General features: G+C 40.0%; 1 protein-coding gene across 4 annotated transcripts in view; it reads left to right on the forward strand.

Moving 5' to 3' along the window:
• The window catches only part of LOC110502239 (mitogen-activated protein kinase 8), a 33,780-nt gene extending 18,710 nt beyond the window's left edge, over positions 1-15,070 (forward strand). Inside the window, exons 3-12 of one of the 4 annotated variants that reach the window (XM_021580119.3) lie at positions 125-254; positions 664-722; positions 1,152-1,290; positions 2,197-2,362; positions 3,577-3,648; positions 4,401-4,583; positions 4,686-4,810; positions 4,993-5,056; positions 8,190-8,267; positions 13,147-15,070. In XM_021580119.3, coding sequence (XP_021435794.1) covers positions 125-254; positions 664-722; positions 1,152-1,290; positions 2,197-2,362; positions 3,577-3,648; positions 4,401-4,583; positions 4,686-4,810; positions 4,993-5,056; positions 8,190-8,267; positions 13,147-13,163 — 1,033 coding nt within the window. In that variant the 3' untranslated portion in view covers positions 13,164-15,070. Of the gene's footprint in view, positions 1-124; positions 255-663; positions 723-1,151; positions 1,291-2,196; positions 2,363-3,576; positions 3,649-4,034; positions 4,107-4,400; positions 4,584-4,685; positions 4,811-4,992; positions 5,057-8,189; positions 8,268-13,146 lie in introns of all 4 variants that reach the window. The other 3 variants (XM_021580117.3, XM_090216581.1, XM_021580118.3) reach the window with 3 other exon arrangements.
• Positions 15,071-18,379: the final 3,309 nt, after the last annotated feature.

An 18,379-nucleotide genomic window follows, 5' to 3' on the forward strand; every position in this document is an offset into this window, starting at 1 on the left:
AAACATCCAATGGAAAGAAACCCAAATTAGACATCCATTTCAATTCCTATTTCCTACGGTCTCTATCACCCTATTGTTAGGTATGTGTTCATGTATTGCCATGCTCTTGGTCTTGCCTTTTCAGTTCAGCGTATGACCACAACCTTGAGAGAAATGTGGCTATTAAGAAGTTAAGTCGGCCTTTCCAGAACCAGACGCATGCCAAGAGAGCGTACAGAGAACTGGTGTTAATGAAATGTGTCAATCACAAAAATGTAAGTCTGCCTACCAACGCTGGTCAATGACTTCTTCCTGCTGTTTTATTATATTCTAGGAATGACTCTGACAATTATCCTCAATTATGTTTATGAATGGCCTGGCTGGACATAGAGAGTAACTCTAAGAATATTATTTTATGAATGCATAATGGTACTTCAGAAGGAGCAGTAAACAGGCATTTGCTTTGGTAGCCCATATAGTTAATATACACACAGCTAAAATGCAGATTCATTCAACCAGCATCCAGAACTGCAGTTACCTGTTTTTATATTTTTTATTGTTATATTGAATAATACATTTGAAAATGACTTGATTACAAACGTGTTATGATGGACTGTTTTCCTTATATTGAGGAAACTAATTTAGCAAGCATTGTGTATGACTCGTGTGTTCATGTTGTTACAGATCATTGGCCTAATAAACGTATTCAGCCCACAAAAATCATTAGAAGAATTTGCAGATGTGTAAGTACATTATAAGAAAAGTCTTGAGCCTTTTGCGTAAAACACTGGGGGAAAATCCTCAGTGGAAATGCACATTAATTGATGTAGAATAACATGATAAACCTTTGACAGTGTAAAATGATTACATGATGTTAGGAATTAAGACATAGAAGGATCATAGAATGATATTTTAATAGGGCCTGTCTGTCATCAATTAAATAATTACTCAGCTATTACCAGAATAACTGTCTGAAATCTCTCTGCATACCTTATCCCTCTCTGTTTAAGCCTTCCAGCTGGCTCCACAGATGTAGGTGTGTGCGCCTGCTCGGTTTGTGTGTGTGTGTGTGTGTGTGTGTGTGTGTGTGTGTGTGTTTGTGTGTACGCTATGTGTACACACAAGTGTGTGTGTGTGTGTGTGTATTTTAATCTCTCTTCCTTCCTGTGTAGATACATTGTGATGGAGCTGATGGATGCCAACTTGTGCCAGGTGATTCAGATGGAGCTGGATCATGAGAGGTTGTCCTACCTGCTCTACCAGATGCTGTGTGGCATCAAACACCTCCACGCTGCCGGCATCATACACAGGGTACAGCTCATACTGGCTCATACACACTAACGCTAAGCTAACAGGTAGACACAGGGTATAGTTCACACCAATAACAATAAGCTAACAGGTAGACACAGGGTATGGCTCATACTGGGTAACACTAAACTAATAATGGGGGATTGTTGTATTTCCAAAGATTATACTGTAAACTAAAAAGATTATACAGTAACTCCTCCATGTCAGAGCTGTGATGTTGGCTATATCCACAGGAGAGCAGGAGGAACATGCTAATGATCTAAATACTCATTCAGATTTAATGACTGGGATTGCATCCGAAATGTCACCCTATTCCTGAGCTCTGGTCAAATAAATGCAATGTATAGGGAGTGATAGGGAGTGGATGTATAGGGAGTGCCATTTGGGATACATGCTTGGCCCAATGGAGCATGTAAAGTTGATTCAAGGGTGGGAAAAAACTGAGATTCTGAGATGAATGTATATTCTAGAATAATGTAACTGGTTTGTATGTCATACTACCAGGCCGTTTGCCTACATGCAAATCTGTGAAAGATGACTCACTACTCAGTAACTGTAGTTAAAATGGAGTGACTCATTACTGTTGTTAAGATGGTGATGAATATGGATTCTGCCCTGTTTTATAATATTATCATGACAACATTCCTATAATCCTACATAGCTTCATTGAGGTGCCCCACCTTACAATAATAGCTAAAATAATCTGCCAAGACGGCAAATAGTGCTCTCTGATGGGATTGTCTGCCATAATCTCTTAGTAAAAAATGCTCTGGAACACACTGCGCAGGCTATAGACAGTTTTCGCTGTGTCTGGGCTTTAAATATGCTGCTGCTATTGATGATGATGACAATGATGACGACGACAAAGATCATGACAATGATGATGTTCTCTTCTTGTCCCTTCTCTAGGATCTAAAGCCCAGTAACATTGTCGTGAAGTCAGACTGTACGTTGAAGATCTTGGACTTTGGCTTGGCTCGGACGGCGGCAACAGGTCTGCTGATGACCCCCTACGTAGTGACCAGATACTACAGAGCACCAGAGGTCATACTGGGGATGGGCTACCAGGCCAACGGTCAGTACCTGTCAATCAATCAAGCAAATATTAATTCACCATAATGATTTTATGCATTAACCACCACTGCAGATTCTTCCATGACATTGTTTTAATGTTGTATTACTCTTGTAAATAATAATTATGTCTATAATGACATATTGCAAATCACAGCTATAATCAAGTTTCCATCCAACCTTTTTGGGGTGGCAGGTAGCCTAGTGGTTAGAGCGTTGGGCCAGTAACTGAAAGGTTGCTAGATCGAATCTCTGAGCTGGCGAGGTAAACATCTGCCGTTCTGCCACTGTTCCTAGACTGTCATTGTAAATAATAATTTGTTCTTAACTGACTTGCCTGGTTAAGTAAAAAATGTCAGTCAAGTACATCGGAAATAAAATGTCACGAAATGCCTGTTGGAAACAGCACATTTTTCAGTAAACTTTCCGAATGTTGACACAACAAAATATACTAGACAAGGTGGGATATTTTTGTGTCTGTAACATTAATTCTGTGAGAAGTGTTTAAGGTTCTTCTTTTATTTTCTTAGTCGACCTTGTGTTCTGGAACGTAGCCCTGTCTTTCATTTTTGTTAATTGATTTCACCTGTGTTCGATTCCCACCTGGTCTCATCAGCTCCCTATTTAGTTCAGTTCTTTCTGTTTGTATGGTTGTGTGGTGTTGTTTGACCATTGCCTGCCTGTGACCACGATTCCTGCCTTCTGCGACGGCTTAATAAACATCTGCTGCTCTTTGCTTCGTGAATCTACACCTTGTTCAACCTGATTATTCAGTACAAAGTGGAGGTGGAAATGCCTTTATGCACAAATATATATGGAATACCATTAGCTTGTATGTTTTATTTGGTGCACGGGAATTTAACCGGTAAAAGTTATTTTTATGTGCACTACGTCATCACGCACAGGCTCTTGTTTGCAACAAGTCAATTTGATGGAAATCTCTGGTGGGAAAATGCTCATATTGTTTTTATGCAGATTATTTTCTATTCTCTTGAAAATCTGTCTCCAATTGGATGTAAAACCTAGCTAATGACAACAGCACTGTTTTCATTACATTTAATTCAATAACAACACTTTTTTTTTTGCCAGCTTGTACATTAGCCATCCACTTCTCTTCAAGCCTCTGGGAAAGTTGTTCACAATGAGAAACAATGGTCTCTTTACTAACTACTAAAAGCTAACCCCCCCCCTCCTCCTCTACTGCCCATGTTGTAACAGTGGACATATGGTCTGTGGGATGTATTCTGGCAGAAATGATCCGCCACAAAATCCTGTTCCCAGGAAGGGACTGTATCCTTGGTGCTTCTGGATGTAAATTGTCTCCTGCCAAAATGAAACAGTTTGCATCCTCTATGTGGCCATTCCTTTTCAGTCTCTCAGTTTATGAGATGGCCCTTTATTTCACGTCCTGATTTCCTTCCTTTTCCTTCCTGTGCCTGGAGACTGGCAGACCCTGAATGCTGCATCCATTTTCACTCTCGTTCACCCAATTTACTCGTTCATGCTTTCCTTTTTCTCCTTCATTCATTCACCAGACTTTCCATTTTCAGTTTCATGTGTCGGATTTATTTGTGTTGTACATTTTTTGTAAATCATTCACATTCCTCTCTCATTTCCTTAATCTTTTCATTTTTTTCTCTCTGTGTTTGCATGTCATCCCTGCCTTCATCGTGCAGTGGACGTGTGGTCAGTGGGTTGTATTGTGGCTGAGATGGTCAGAGGTAGTGTGTTGTTCCCAGGCTCTGACCGTATCCTTTCCTGTTTTCCTGTGTTATCATTTCACCATGTCTGTGTTTTTACCTTGTTTTTACCACCGACCACCGCCCCATGGAGCACTCTTCTTGCACTATTCCCACCACCATATCCAGGTACACCCATACTCTCATCCTCCCTCCCCATAACCACTTAAGCTTCTGGCAATGCACAGAGATAGTTCTAGAAAAGAGGAATAGTTCTGGAACAGTACTTCTCTAGCATAGTTATGTGTGTCTGTGGAGAAGGCTATGTCTGTGTGTAGTGTTTCCCTAACTCCCCCTGCTCAGACATTGACCAGTGGAACAAGGTGATAGAGCAGCTTGGGACTCCGCCACAGGAGTTCCTGATGAAGCTCAACCAATCAGTGAGGACGTACGTAGAGAACAGGCCGCGTTACGCAGGATACAGCTTTGACAAACTCTTCCCTGACGTCCTCTTCCCTGCAGACTCAGAGCACAACAAACTGAAAGGTACTGGAAATGGAGTGTGTGTGTTTGTATGTGGGTAGGGTGAGTGTGTGGTGTGCGTGTGTTTGCATGCTGGTATGAATCATATTCACTTTCCACTTCCAGCGAGCCAGGCCAGAGACCTGCTGTCTAAGATGTTGGTGATCGACTCGTCTAAGAGGATCTCTGTGGACGAGGCCCTGAAACACCCCTATATCAACGTGTGGTACGACCCAGCAGAAGTGGAGGCCGTAAGTGTTTAACAAATAGTAGAATCTATTGGAGGGGGAACTTGGTTGACACTTTTAGTCAGAAGAGTGAACTACGGTTGATGGTTTGATGTAGGTATGAACCTTTCTTCCCTCTCTTCTCCTTTTCCTGTGCTCTCTTCTGTTCTTTTCCTCTCTTTCTTTTTCTTTCTTTCTCATCTCAGCCCCCTCCGAAGATCACAGACAAGCAGCTGGATGAGCGAGAGCATACGGTGGAGGAGTGGAAAGGTTAAAGATGTTACTACAGCTATCACTTTTCACTAGACATGGGTTACATGCAAACAGTGAGCTCCAAAGTATTGGCACAGTGACATATGTTTTGTTGTTTTGGCTCTGCACTTTGGATTTGAAATGATACAATGACTATGAGGTTGAAGTGCAGACTGTCAGCTTTCATTTTAGGGTCCATATCGGGGGAACCGTTTAGAAATTACAGCACTATTTGTACACCCACAGGCCCACCCAATCGAATTGTGCAATTTTTACATGTGTATATACATATATATATATATATATAATAATTTTTTGGGGGGGCCAACCATCCCATGAAAGTGAATGCTTGCTATGAATTATATCTGATGGTGTTTGCATGTTTAGGTAAAAATACAAATAATGTCCCGTTTGGAACACTGACCAGTAGAGAGCATAATTGTGTGGTGTGTGTGTGTATATATATATATATATATATATATATATATATTCCACCTCATGGCTTGGTTTTTGCTCTGATATGCACTGTCAACTGTGGGACCTTAAATAGACAGGTGTGTGCCTTTACAAATCATGTCCAATCAATTGAATTTACCACTGGTGGACTCCAATCAAGTTATAGAAACATCTCAAGGTTGATCAATTGAAACAGGATACAGATGAGCTCAATTTTGAGTCTCATAGCGAAGGGTCTGAATACGTATGTAAATAAGGCTTTTCTGTTTTTTATTTTTGTATACATTTGCAAAAACAAATGATAAACCTGTTTTCGCTTTGTCATTATGGGGTATTGTGAGTAGATTGATGAGGGCATTTGATTTAATCAATTTTAGAATAAGGCTGTAACGTAACAAAATGTGGAAAAAGTCAAGGGTCTGAATACTTTCCGAACGCACTGTATTATGCTCTTGTCAGTGTTCCAAAAGGGGTATTATTTGTATTTTTACCTAAACTTCCAAACATTATCAGCTAGAATTCTTAGCAAGCAGTGCACTGGAATGACATTCAGATGAACTGGAAGGACATTCAGATGAACTGGAAGGACATTCAGATGAACTGGAAGGACATTCACTTTCATGGGATGGTTGGCCAAAAATAACTAAAAGCCACAAAACCAATAAGTCACAAATATGGCTGCATTGAGGCAGATGTCCCTGTGCTTCTATGGCTTTATGCACCATGTTACTGCATACTTCATTTGTTCATTTAGCAAACAAAACAGCTCATAATCCAGTGCCTTTATAAGTCAACACACCTATAGTTGTTTGCATTAATTAGCTTTAAAAATGCAACATTTTCTCTCAGCCTCATGGAAAGATGTGTAGAATAGCATCCAGAGGTGGTGCTCCTAGTAGCCGGTGATTTTAATGCAAGGAAACTGAAATCTGTTTTACCTAATTTCTACCAACATGTCAGCTGTACAACTAGAGACAAAACTAGATCACCTTTATTCCACACACAGAAATGCATACAAAGTTCTCCCTCGCCCTCTATTTGGCAAATCTGACTACAACGCTATCCTCCTGTTTCCTGATTACAAGTAAACACTCAAACAAGAAGTACCAGTGAAGTAATCAAAACAGGAAAAACTCAAAACAGGAAGGTCTGACAAAGTGGATGCTAAGCTACAGGACTGTTTCACTAACACAGACTGGAATGTGTTCTGGAATTCATCCATTGGCATTGAGGAGTAACTGTATGTACATATCCCAACCAGAAGCCATGGATTACAGGTAACATCAGCACTGAGCTAAAGGTTAGAGCTGATGCTTTCAAGGAGCAGGACACTAATCAGGATGCTTATAAGAAATAAGAAGAAACAGACGGATTACCAGAACGCGTACAGCGCATGTGCTGACCAGCTGGCATTTTAACCTCCCTGACCATGTCTGTAATACCTACATGTTTCAAGCAGACCACCAAGCAGACCACCCTGTGCCCAACAATGCCAACGTAACATGTCTAATTGACTATCACCCTGTAGCCCTCACATCTGTAGCCATGAAATTCTTTGAAAGGTTGGTCTTGGCTCACATCACAACCATCATCCCAGACACCCTGGACCCACTCCAATTCACATACCACCCCAACAGATCCACAGATGACGCAATCTCTATTACACTCCACACTGCCCTCTCCCACCTAGATAAAATGACACCTATGTGAGAATGCTGTTCATTGACTACAGCTCAGCATTCAATCTGCCACGCGTACCCTCAATACGGGGCCCCTCAGGGGTGCGTGCTTAGTTCCCTCCTGCACTCGCTGTTTACTCATAACTGCGTGGCCTCACATGACTCCTACATCATCATTAGGTTTTCTGACGAGACAACGGTGGTAGTCCTGAGGAAAGATGACGATGAGACTGTCTAAAGGGAGGAGGTCAGAGACCTGGCAGTGTGGTGCCAGGACAACAACCACTCCCTCAACGTCATCAAGACTAAGGATCTATCATGGTCCACACACACCAACACAGTCGTGAAGAGGGCTGAAAAGATTTGGCATAGGCCCTCAGATCCTCAAAAGGTTCTACAGCTGCACCATTGAGAGCCTGTTGACTGGCTGCATCGCCGCTTGGTATAGCAACTGCTTGGCATCCGACCTCAAGGCTATACAGAGGGTAGTGCGTCATCCAGGACCTCTATACCAGGCGGTGTCAGAGGAAGGCCCTAAAAATTGTCAGTCTCCAGCCACCCAAGTCAGACTGTTCTCTCTGCTACCGGATGTTTGTTATGTTTGTTAATGAATGCGCACATTTTAGGATTGAGCATTTTTATTTCTATAGTGGATGAAAATTGCTACTTGGTTCAGAAATAGGCTACATTTTCTTAGCTAAAATGCATATTATTCCATTATAATGTTGATAACGATAATTAATAAGTTAAATATGTATGTTGATAATGTCCTTAAAACATGTAATATTTTTTCTCTCTCCTTCTTTCCCTCCTCTCTGAACTGTCTCTTTCCCCTCCTTTATATCTATCTCCACCTCTTCTTTTCTCTCCTTGTCCTTGTCTTTTCTCTCATTTCCCCCTTTATCTCCCCCTCTTTCCCTCTCACTCTCTCTGTGTCTCTGTGTTTCTGTGTCTCCGTCTCTCTTTCTATCTCTCTCTCGCTCTCTCTCTCGCTCCCTGTATTCACCTTGTTGTAGACCTGATCTGGAAGGAGGTGTATGAGTGGGACGATTGGACCAAGCAGAATGGCGTGATCAGAGGACAACCTCTTTTAGGTTAGTTTATTTTGCTTATGTGAGCTGGTGTCTGCTGTTCTTGTGTTAATGTTGGCTAAATCTGTATATTTCACTATGAAAAAACATGGATTAAAACATTGTTTATGGTATGAGACCGTACAAAAATTACTGGCGAGGGTCCAACTTGAGGTGTCATTTTAAAAAATGCACCCCCCTCCCCATCGTAAAACATATTTCACGTGACCCTCCCCTTGTACATACTTTTCCCTTCCTCGTCATTTTAATTAACTTTAAATAATATAATAATAATTTAATTTTTTTTCTGATTTCATAGGCAAGCAAGCTTCAATTGGGAGAATACTAATACCATTTCAACTCACTATTATTGGATTCCTGATGCTAGCTGGCTAAAGAAACGCAGCTTATTTTTTTGCTTACAGTAGCTATTTGACCATAGGCTATTTACTTGCCTGTTCAAATATCTCATGTATATTCTGATTAGTCAATGTGCTAAAATGTCAATTACTCAATGACTCGTGACACACATAGTGACACACATTCATGTTTTTGGAAATTGCATATCATGTGTATGTAGGCTAGCCTGCCACTGTAACTACAATGCTCTGGCAGTCACGCTGAAAGGTTTAGTAGACTACTGTCAGAATATTCACGTCAAGTCTATAGAATCAGCCCGTGTTGTGGGTGTGATTTTTATTTTTATTTTTTTACAAAGATGCTTCAGGGATGCTCGCAGACTAGTCTGTGCTGAGTTTATTGATTACCCATCCCGTGTGCTAAGTGGGGAAATATATACAGTGGGGCAAAAAAGTATTTAGTCAGCCACCAATTGTGCAAGTTCTCCCACTTAAAAACTATGACAGACAAAATGAGAAAAGAAAATCCTGAAAATCACATTGTAGGATTTTTAATGAATTTATTTGCAAATTATGGTGGAAAATAAGTATTTGGTCACCTACAAACAAGCAAGATTTCTGGCTCTCACAGACCTGTAACTTCTTCTTTAAGAGGCTCCTCTGTCCTCCACTCGTTACCTGTATTAATGGCACCTGTTTGAACTTGTTATCAGTATAAAAGACACCTGTCCACAACCTCAAACAGTCACACTCCAAACTCCACTATGGCCAAGACCAAAGAGCTGTCAAAGGACACCAGAAACAAAATTGTAGACCTGCACCAGGCTGGGAAGACTGAATCTGCAATAGGTAAGCAGCTTGGTTTGAAGAAATCAACTGTGGGAGCAATTATTAGGAAATGGAAGACATACAAGACCACTGATAATCTCCCTCGATCTGGGGCTCCACGCAAGATCTCACCTCGTGGGGTCAAAATGATCCCAAGAACAGTGAGCAAAAATCCCAGAACCACATGGGGGTCCTAGTGAATGACCTGCAGAGAGCTGGGACCAAAGTAACAAAGCCTACCATCAGGCCCGTCTGAAGTTTGCTAGAGAGCATTTGGATGATCCAGAAGAAGATTGGGAGAATGTCATATGGTCAGATGAAACCAAAATATAACTTTTTGGTAAAAACTCAACTCGTCGTGTTTGGAGGACAAAGAATGCTGAGTTGCATGCAAAGAACACGATACCTACTGTGAAGCATGGGGTTGGAAACATCATGCTTTGCGGCTGTTTTTCTGCAAAGAGACTTATCCGTTTAAAGGAAAGAATGAATGGGGCCATGTATCGTGAGATTTTTAGTGAAAACCTCCTTCCATCAGCAAGGGCATTGAAGATGAAACGTGGCTGGGTCTTTCAGCATGACAATGATCCCAAACACACCATCTGGGCAACGAAGGACTTGCTTCGTAAGAAGCATTTCAAGGTCATGGAGTGGCCTAGCCAGTCTACAGATCTCAACCCCATAGAAAATCTTGTTGAAAGTTGAAAGGCCATGTTGCCCAGCAACAGCCCCAAAACATCACAGCTCTAGAGGAGATCTGCTTGGAGGAATGGGCCAAAATACCAGCAACAGTGTGTGAAAACCTTGTGAAGACTTACAGAAAACGTTTGACCTCTGTCATTGCCAACAAAGGGTATATAACAAAGTATTGAGATAAACTTTTGTTATTGACCAAATACTTATTTTCCACCATAATTTGCAAATAAATTCATAAAAAATCCTACAATGTGATTTTCTGGAATTTCTTTTCTCATCTTGTCTGTCATAGTTGAAGTGTACCTATGATGAAAATTACAGGCCTCTCATCTTTTTAAGTGGGAGAACTTGCACAATTGATGGCTGACTAAATACTTTTTTGCCCCACTGTATATTTATTTATGCCATGGCCCGCCGGGCCGGTGGCAAGCCAGGGAAAAAACACACTACTGTCCCCTGTGCCCAATAAAACCCATGCAACCCCCCCCAGAAAGCAAAAAAATGGACAAGTAACAGTAACTAACGCACTTTTGTACATTGTGCTATTCTGTACAATTTACCTGATTTTAGTGCCCCAAAAACGTAATACTTCCAGGTCAACTGTAATATGAATACAATTGTAAAGCACAAATTCCCCCCTTTCCAGCAAAATCAATGACGAGACCTTCATATTACCCGTCTCTGCATGTTTGAAGAAGGCAATGAGCTCCTTCAGGTCTTTTAAAAAATGCCGGGTGGGGAAGGGAATCCTACTGGGAGATATGTTGTGTAGGGAATCAGCTTCTTTCACCCGATCTTTCCAACTTATCATATCTAAAATGTAAATAAAACACTATAAAGTGTTTATATAACATGTAACATACCTATTTGAAGGTTTGTGTCGAATTTGAATTGGGTTTTTAGGGCGGCGCTAAAGTTATCTTCAGAAGTAAACGTCGGCTGTCGCGGCTTTTGAGAGTCTTGATAGCTTGCAGTAATGACACAAAAAATGAATGGATTCAGTTGTACAATTGACTAGGTATCCCCCTTACCCCTTACCCTGTCCCTTTCTTGTTTTTAATCTGCGAGATAAGTGCTACCCCTGGTGGAAAGAGGCTGTACGGCACAAAATGAGTTACAAATGCTACGTATGTTACGTAGTGACACGTCACGATGTAACGTACCGCATCAGAGGGGTCCATATTTTTATATTTTCTCGAATACTTTTAGACCATTACCATGTCACTCAACGCTGAATCAAAACTTATTTCACAGCCCCGATTTTGATGCCAACACAGAACGCTACAGTCTCATTAGTTTTCATTGCAGCCTCCTTTGAATGCTGCGGTTGCAAAAAAAATTTGTACAGAATGGGGTTAGTCACCGTTACATTTACTGAAGTATGGTGTGCTTGCTAGTCTAGAAGTATTTATGGTTGAGAAAGAGTAGTATTAGTGGTAGCAATGGCAGTAGTAATGGTATTAGTAGTAATGGTAGTAATAGGGATTTCATATAGGCTATGTGTTAGTTATATTGACCTATTTTGGGGTGGTTTGTACGTGTGGCGTAATTATAGTGGGTTATACTGGGCTAGTATAGTAGGTCAGTACTATATCATCATAAGCCATATGCATTTTTAAGCACACAAAATGTTTTTAGTTTGAGCATTGTGAAAAATTTGTGGCACTTTTTAGAATGTTTAAGCCTGCAATCCGCCATTGAATTTTGTATTTATTTTTTTACCTTTTATTTAACTAGGCAAGTCAGTTAAGAACACATTCTTATTTACAATGACGGCCTACCCCGGCCAAACCCTATCCCGGACGATGCTGGGCAAATTGTGCGCACCTCTATGGAACTCCCAATCACGGCCGGTTGTGATACAGCCTGAATCAGGGTCTGTAGTGATGCCTCTAGCACTGAGATGCAGTGCTAGAGGCATGATAGCAAAAAGCTGAAGCCATTTAAGTTGAGTCTGTCTGCACATGCCAATGTTGGGGTGGTGTTTGTAGCTGAAACTGACCAAGAGCAGTGGTGAATCAAAACTTTATGTAGCCCTTCATTGTCGTACCCACGGAAAATGGCAGATTTGGATGGGGAAAAAATGGCAGATTTGGATGATAAGCACCTAAATTGGACCGGAGTGACTGTATAGTAACATGCTATACATGATGTCAGAGCTCAATGTCTCTCCACAGCTCTGTATGGGTTTTACTGAGAGAAGTTCTGAACTTGAGCACTGCACTGCACGCGACAATAAGTTACCCCCATTCCTCCCAGAAACTGGGCAACTTTAGCAAATGTTCTGTTGTCTGAGTGAGGCAAATGCTGTAAATTAAGAGGACTCATAGTATTTTGAAAGGTGAGACGTTGAGGATTACAATAAATACCACTTTGATGTCATACAAGCAGCCAGACACCCTTGAGTCCAAATGTGCACTTCACATTTCCATATCATAAAACTCATGTCATATACAGTGTCAATGTTTATGATCATTATGTTTGATGTACAGTTACAAGATGACATTGCGTCATACCCTGGGTAGTCCTGAACAGAGTGAGCCTATGTTTGGTGTATTGTGAAGAAAATTTGCCACGGAACACGCATCTGAATGCGCTCATGACGCCATTCTATGCGCACCAATATTACGATCTGCTTTTCTGAATTGCCTTGTGAAAGCCTAAAACTGAAAGATAATATTATATAATTTAGCTAGTAATGTTGGCAATATAACAAGCTTTCAAATGATGACGACCTGACCCAGATTTAGATTTATAATGGACCGTTTTTGGATTGTGTAAACAACAACAATAATTGTGTGATGGCGCGGATGCAGGGCTGTGTTCCAAACAAAACAACTACAAGTGCGCTTGCTCTAACTCATAGAAGGGAGGTGAATAATGTAGTAGGCTGCTGGCTCCCTATGGTGTGTGTGACTTATTATGTGTGTATGTTGCAGGACTGTGTGTGTTTGTTTGTTTGTGCATGTGCATGCTAGTTCCTAGTACAGGTGTATCAGTCATCCTGTGTGTTTTCGCAGCACAGGTGCAGCAGTGATTGACAGCTCCCCTCAGCACCCCTCGTCCTCCTCCTCAGGCAATGACGTATCCTCCATGTCGACTGACCCCAGTGACCCTAGTGAACCCACCATGACCTCTGACACGGACAGCAGCCTGGACAGCCACACCTCCCTGGGAGCACTGGCCTGCTGCAGATAACATGCACACACACACACACTTCTGTCACAGTATATAGTTTAAAACACTTAAAGGGGCAATCTGCGATGGCTACATTTTTTTCTGCCTTTTTATTGAATGATATATACCAATTGATTCTTGAAGAATATAATTTATAAATGCTTTTACTCCATTGTTTGTAAACAAACTCTGTATAGTCTCAAAACATGATTACATTGTGTTTCCTCCATTGTTTGTAAACAATGTAATTGTAAACAAACACTGTGTATAGCCTCAAAACATGGTTAAAATTATACTTTTGATACTGTATCATGGATGGTCAGTCCTTGCATCCATAGCTTTGTTTACGAATTTCAGAGCGATTACATTTCTCTAGCCCCAACCCTAAGTTGCTTACCAAAAACAGTGGTGGGGTGACTGCTTTATTGTTGTTTAAACTACAGATTGCCTCTTTAAGAGTCCGTAATAAAATAAAAATGTTTTTATTTATTTTGTAAATTCACAGCTTCTTTCATTTGCTATGTCCCCTATATCAGGCATTGCCGATTGTGTACATGCTGTAAATTACTATATTTATTTATTTTCTTGTTAGCTTCTGTCCCACCAAGCTGTGTATGTCTATGCTGTAAATGATAGTGGTTCAAATCTCACAGTGGATGGAACTTTTTCCCCTTTTCCCTATTAGAAAGTGTTTTCTTACAAACACACACTTATTTTCTATTATAAACTGGGTTGTTCGAGCCCTGAATGCTGATTGACTGACAGCTTTGTTATATGAGACCGTATACCACGGGTATGACAAAACATTTATTTTGCATTAAATTAAACCATTAAATCACCTGGCCCAAATACCTTTGTCACTTAGCCATCTTTGTTGCTTTGTTTCTTCAACCAGTGGCCCATCCCACTTGGCTCTAACCCTTCAATGTTTGCAGATCTTTAGGTTTTGGATAGGTATGTACAGGTCTGCAAACATCAAAGGGTTGGGGCCAAGGGGAAGGGACAAAGGCTGCTTATGTTTTATTGGCGGGGCCAGGAGTCTTTCCTCAGGTCACAGGACCAGGAAAAACTCCCAGCCCCATTGATTTGATTTAAGTGCTCTTACAGTTCAGGGATTTTTGAAAGTCGGGACAATCCTTAACCGGCAGATAAACTTTATTTTTAATGTTTATTTTGTTGTATTATTTGATCCTAAAAATTACATTTAGGGGAATTTTATGAGGTGAAAGATTTGCTTTTGGAATTTTCTAAATATTTTCAATATTACAAATTTCCATGTTGGCTCTATGCCTGGAAATGTCCTTTTCTGGAGCCAAGGGGGGCAATTTCAAACTCTCCAAAAAAGTGTTTAAAATTCTTAAAACGGCAATAATGAATATTAACTGAAAAGGGATCTTAGGTAGTTTTTTGCATTAGTCCTCTGACTTAAAGGAATATTTCTCTCAAAACTGTGATTCCTAAAAGAAATTGTCAGGAGATTTGATGAACTCTGTCAGATTTGTCTACAATCATAAATTAATCAAGAATGATCCGGGTCAGCTACACCTCATGAACCTTTTCTTATTGTCCTCATTACATATAGTGCAACAAAACAACTCATGGTCTGCAAAGTGATCTACTTTTGATAGATTTAAAGAAACAATATTGAAATCAAAGTCCGTCACATTTTTGTCTAACGTCAACACCGTCAGAGTGCTGAAATATATGATATAATGGTTATATTTTTATTGGGAATTTTCAAATAAATAATTTTCTATATTTTACAAATGTTTGTATTGAAGTTTTATTTTTAAATGCAAAAATATGTATTTTGTTGTCAACTCCATCAGTGGCGTGTCATCTCCATCACTGATGGCTAACCCCCTTAAGGTCAATATTTTGTCAATATTCTGAAAATATATACAGCTGTTTACATACACCTTGGCCAAATACATTTAAACTCAGTTTTTCACAATTCCTGAGATTTAATCCTAGTAAAAAATACCCTGTTTTAGGTCAGTTAGGATCACCACTTTATTTTAAGAATGTCAGAATAATAATAGTATAGAGAATGATATATTTCAGCTTTTATTTATTTGATCCCATTCCCAGTGGGTCAGAAGTTTTACATACACTCAATTAGCATTTCGTAGCATTGCTTTTAAATTGTTTAACATGATCAAACGTTTCGGTTAGCCTTCCACAAGCTTCCCATAATAAGTTGGGTGCATTTTGGCCCATTCCTCCTGACAGAGCTGGTGTAACTGAGTCAGGTTTGTAGGCCTCCTTGCTCACGCACACTTTTTCAGTTCGGCCACAAATTTACTATAGGATTGAGGTCAGGGCTTTGTGATGGCCATTCTAATACCTTGACTTTGTTGTCCTTTAGCCATTTTGACACAACTTTGGAAGTATGCTTGGGGTCATTGTCAATTTGGAAGCCCAAGCTTTAACTTCCTGACTGATGTCTTGAGATTTTGCTTCAATATATCCACATAATGTTCCTACCTCATGATGTCATCTATTTTGTGAAGTGCACCAGTCCCTCCTGCAGCAAAGCACCCCCACAACATTATGCTGCCACCCCCCATGCTTCATGGTTGGGATGGTGTTCTTCGACATACTCTTACTTACTTGCTCCCACTTTTTCCTCCAAACATAACGATGGTCATTATGGCCATACAGTTCTATTTTTGTTTCATCAGACCAGAGGACATTTCTCCAAAAAGTACGATCTTTGTCCCCGTGCAGTTCCAAACCGTAGTCTGGCTTTTCATGGCAGTTTTGGAGCAGTGGCTTCTTTTTTGCTGAGCGGCCTTTCAGGTTATGTTACTATAGGACTCGTTTAAATGTTGATAGAGATGCATTTTTTCCTCCAGCATCATCACAGGGTCTTTTGCTGTTGCTCTGGGATTGATTTGCACTTTTCGCACCAAAGTACGTTCATCTCTAGGAGACAGAACACGTCTCACACCCATGGTGTTTATACTTGCGTACTATTGTTTGTACATATGAACGTGGTACCTTCAGGCATTTGGAAATTGCTCCCAAGGATGAACCAGACTTCTGGAGGTCTACAAAGTTTTGGCTGATATCTTTTGATTTTCCCATGATGTCAAGCAAAGAGGCACTGAGTTTGAAGGTAGGCCTTGAAATACATCACAGTACACCTCCAATTGACTCAAATGATGTCAATTAGCCTATCAGAAGCTTCTAAAGCCATAACATAATTTTCTGGAATTTTCCAAGCTGTTTAAAGGCACAGTCAACTTAGTGTATGTAAACTTCTGACCCACTGGGATTGTGATACAGGGAATTATAATTGAAATAATCTGTCTGTAAACAATTGTTGGAAAAGTACTTGTGTCATGCACAAAGTAGATGTCCTAACCGACTTGCCAAAACTATAGTTAGTTAACAAGAAATTTGTGGAGTGGTTGAAAAACAAGTTTTAATGACTCCAACCTTAGTGTATGTAAACGTCCGACTTCAACTGTATATATCACTGTTCTGCAACATATGGTTAAACTATTGAGATATTTGTTGTGCTAGATCTAAGGGATAATGTTTACTTTTTAAATGTTTTATATTCTGAATCTAGAAAAACATGCGAACAAAATTTTCCCTGGAGCATTATACAGTATGGTGCTATAAAATAAGTTAAACATAAGTTTAAATGACATATTTCTATAATCTACTGTTAGAATTAAACAATCAATACTTTTAAACACTTGTTGGACAATACATGTAAAAATGAAATGTTTTTTATGCTGTCTGACGGGGTTGACAATCCAGTTAGTTGCATTTTATGATTTTGTTTTTGTTGAATTATGAGGTTTTTCCTTTACATGGTGTGATGGCTGATACTTTAAAGTTTTATTAGCCATATGTACAGGATACACATGGTATACACCATCCAATGAAATACTTAGGTTTTTTCTTTACAATGCAAACAACAATTAGAAATAATAAAAGATTGGAATACGAACATAAAGTAAATGGCTCAGTAGAATATAATACACATTTGAGCATAAGTATAAAACAGGATGGCACAATTTATAGTCCAATATTTACATGTGTTATGGAGAGATCAAGTGTTTCAATTGTGAAGTATTTAGCATTCATATTAAGTCTGGTAGCAGTTGTGATATGTGTGTGTGTGTGTATATCTGTGTGGGTGTGTGTTGAAATGCGGAAAGTCAGTGAAGGTGGTCAGTCCAGTTCAAGTGTTCAGCAGTCAGCAGATGGCTTGTAGATAGAAACTGTCTCTGAGCCTTTTGGTATTAGACATCATGCTCCGATACCATCTGCCCGACGGTAAGGGAGTGAAAAGCTTGTGGCTGGGGTGTGTGGGGTCCTTGAGGATGATGCTGCAGGCCTTCCTTAGGCACCGTTTTGAGTATATGTCCTGGATGGGTGGCAGCACGGTCCCAGTAATGAACTGGGCCGTCCTCACCACTCGCTGGAAAGCCTTGTAGTCGTGGACGGTGCAATTCCCATACCAGGCCTTGATGCAACCAGTCAGGACGATATTTGAAAATATATATTTCAAATGTTGTTAATATTAAGAAAAATATTTGTGAAAAGAAATTTGAGATTGTCCCATCTCTTAACAATCCCCGAGTTCTGTTTTTAACCTCTCTATATTTCTCTCTAGAGTAGAGGCACTCAGTGTTTAGTTAGCTTAGTTAGCGTCAGCTCCTCTCTACTGTGATGTCTCTGTTAGAGGACTTGGTTTTTATTAACTACCTCACCGATATGAGTTTCTGAATGACATATCAGTCCACAGCATATGGTCTAAAAAAAACTATGTGAAAGTTTTTTTTTGTGTAAATGTACCATTGTCAATGTTAGAAGACTGCTAGAGTTGTATGTAATGTATATTTAATTCAAAAGTACTATGTCTTTTCATTTCTCTATTTTTTTGTAATATGATTTGTAGACTATAGAGTAGGTAATGAGTGGTTGATTTATATGTTAGATGGATGTTCCCCAGGGGATTTTTTCCTTTTTTTTGGATTAAAATGTATTTGATGGCTCCTCGCCGTTCAATCCCTATAGGTCCTGTTTATGTTTGGAACTGGACCCATTCCCTTG

This window comes from Oncorhynchus mykiss, chromosome 23 (assembly GCF_057628025.1).
Source record: "Oncorhynchus mykiss isolate SJ-2025 chromosome 23, ASM5762802v1, whole genome shotgun sequence".
Taxonomy (NCBI): domain Eukaryota; kingdom Metazoa; phylum Chordata; class Actinopteri; order Salmoniformes; family Salmonidae; genus Oncorhynchus; species Oncorhynchus mykiss.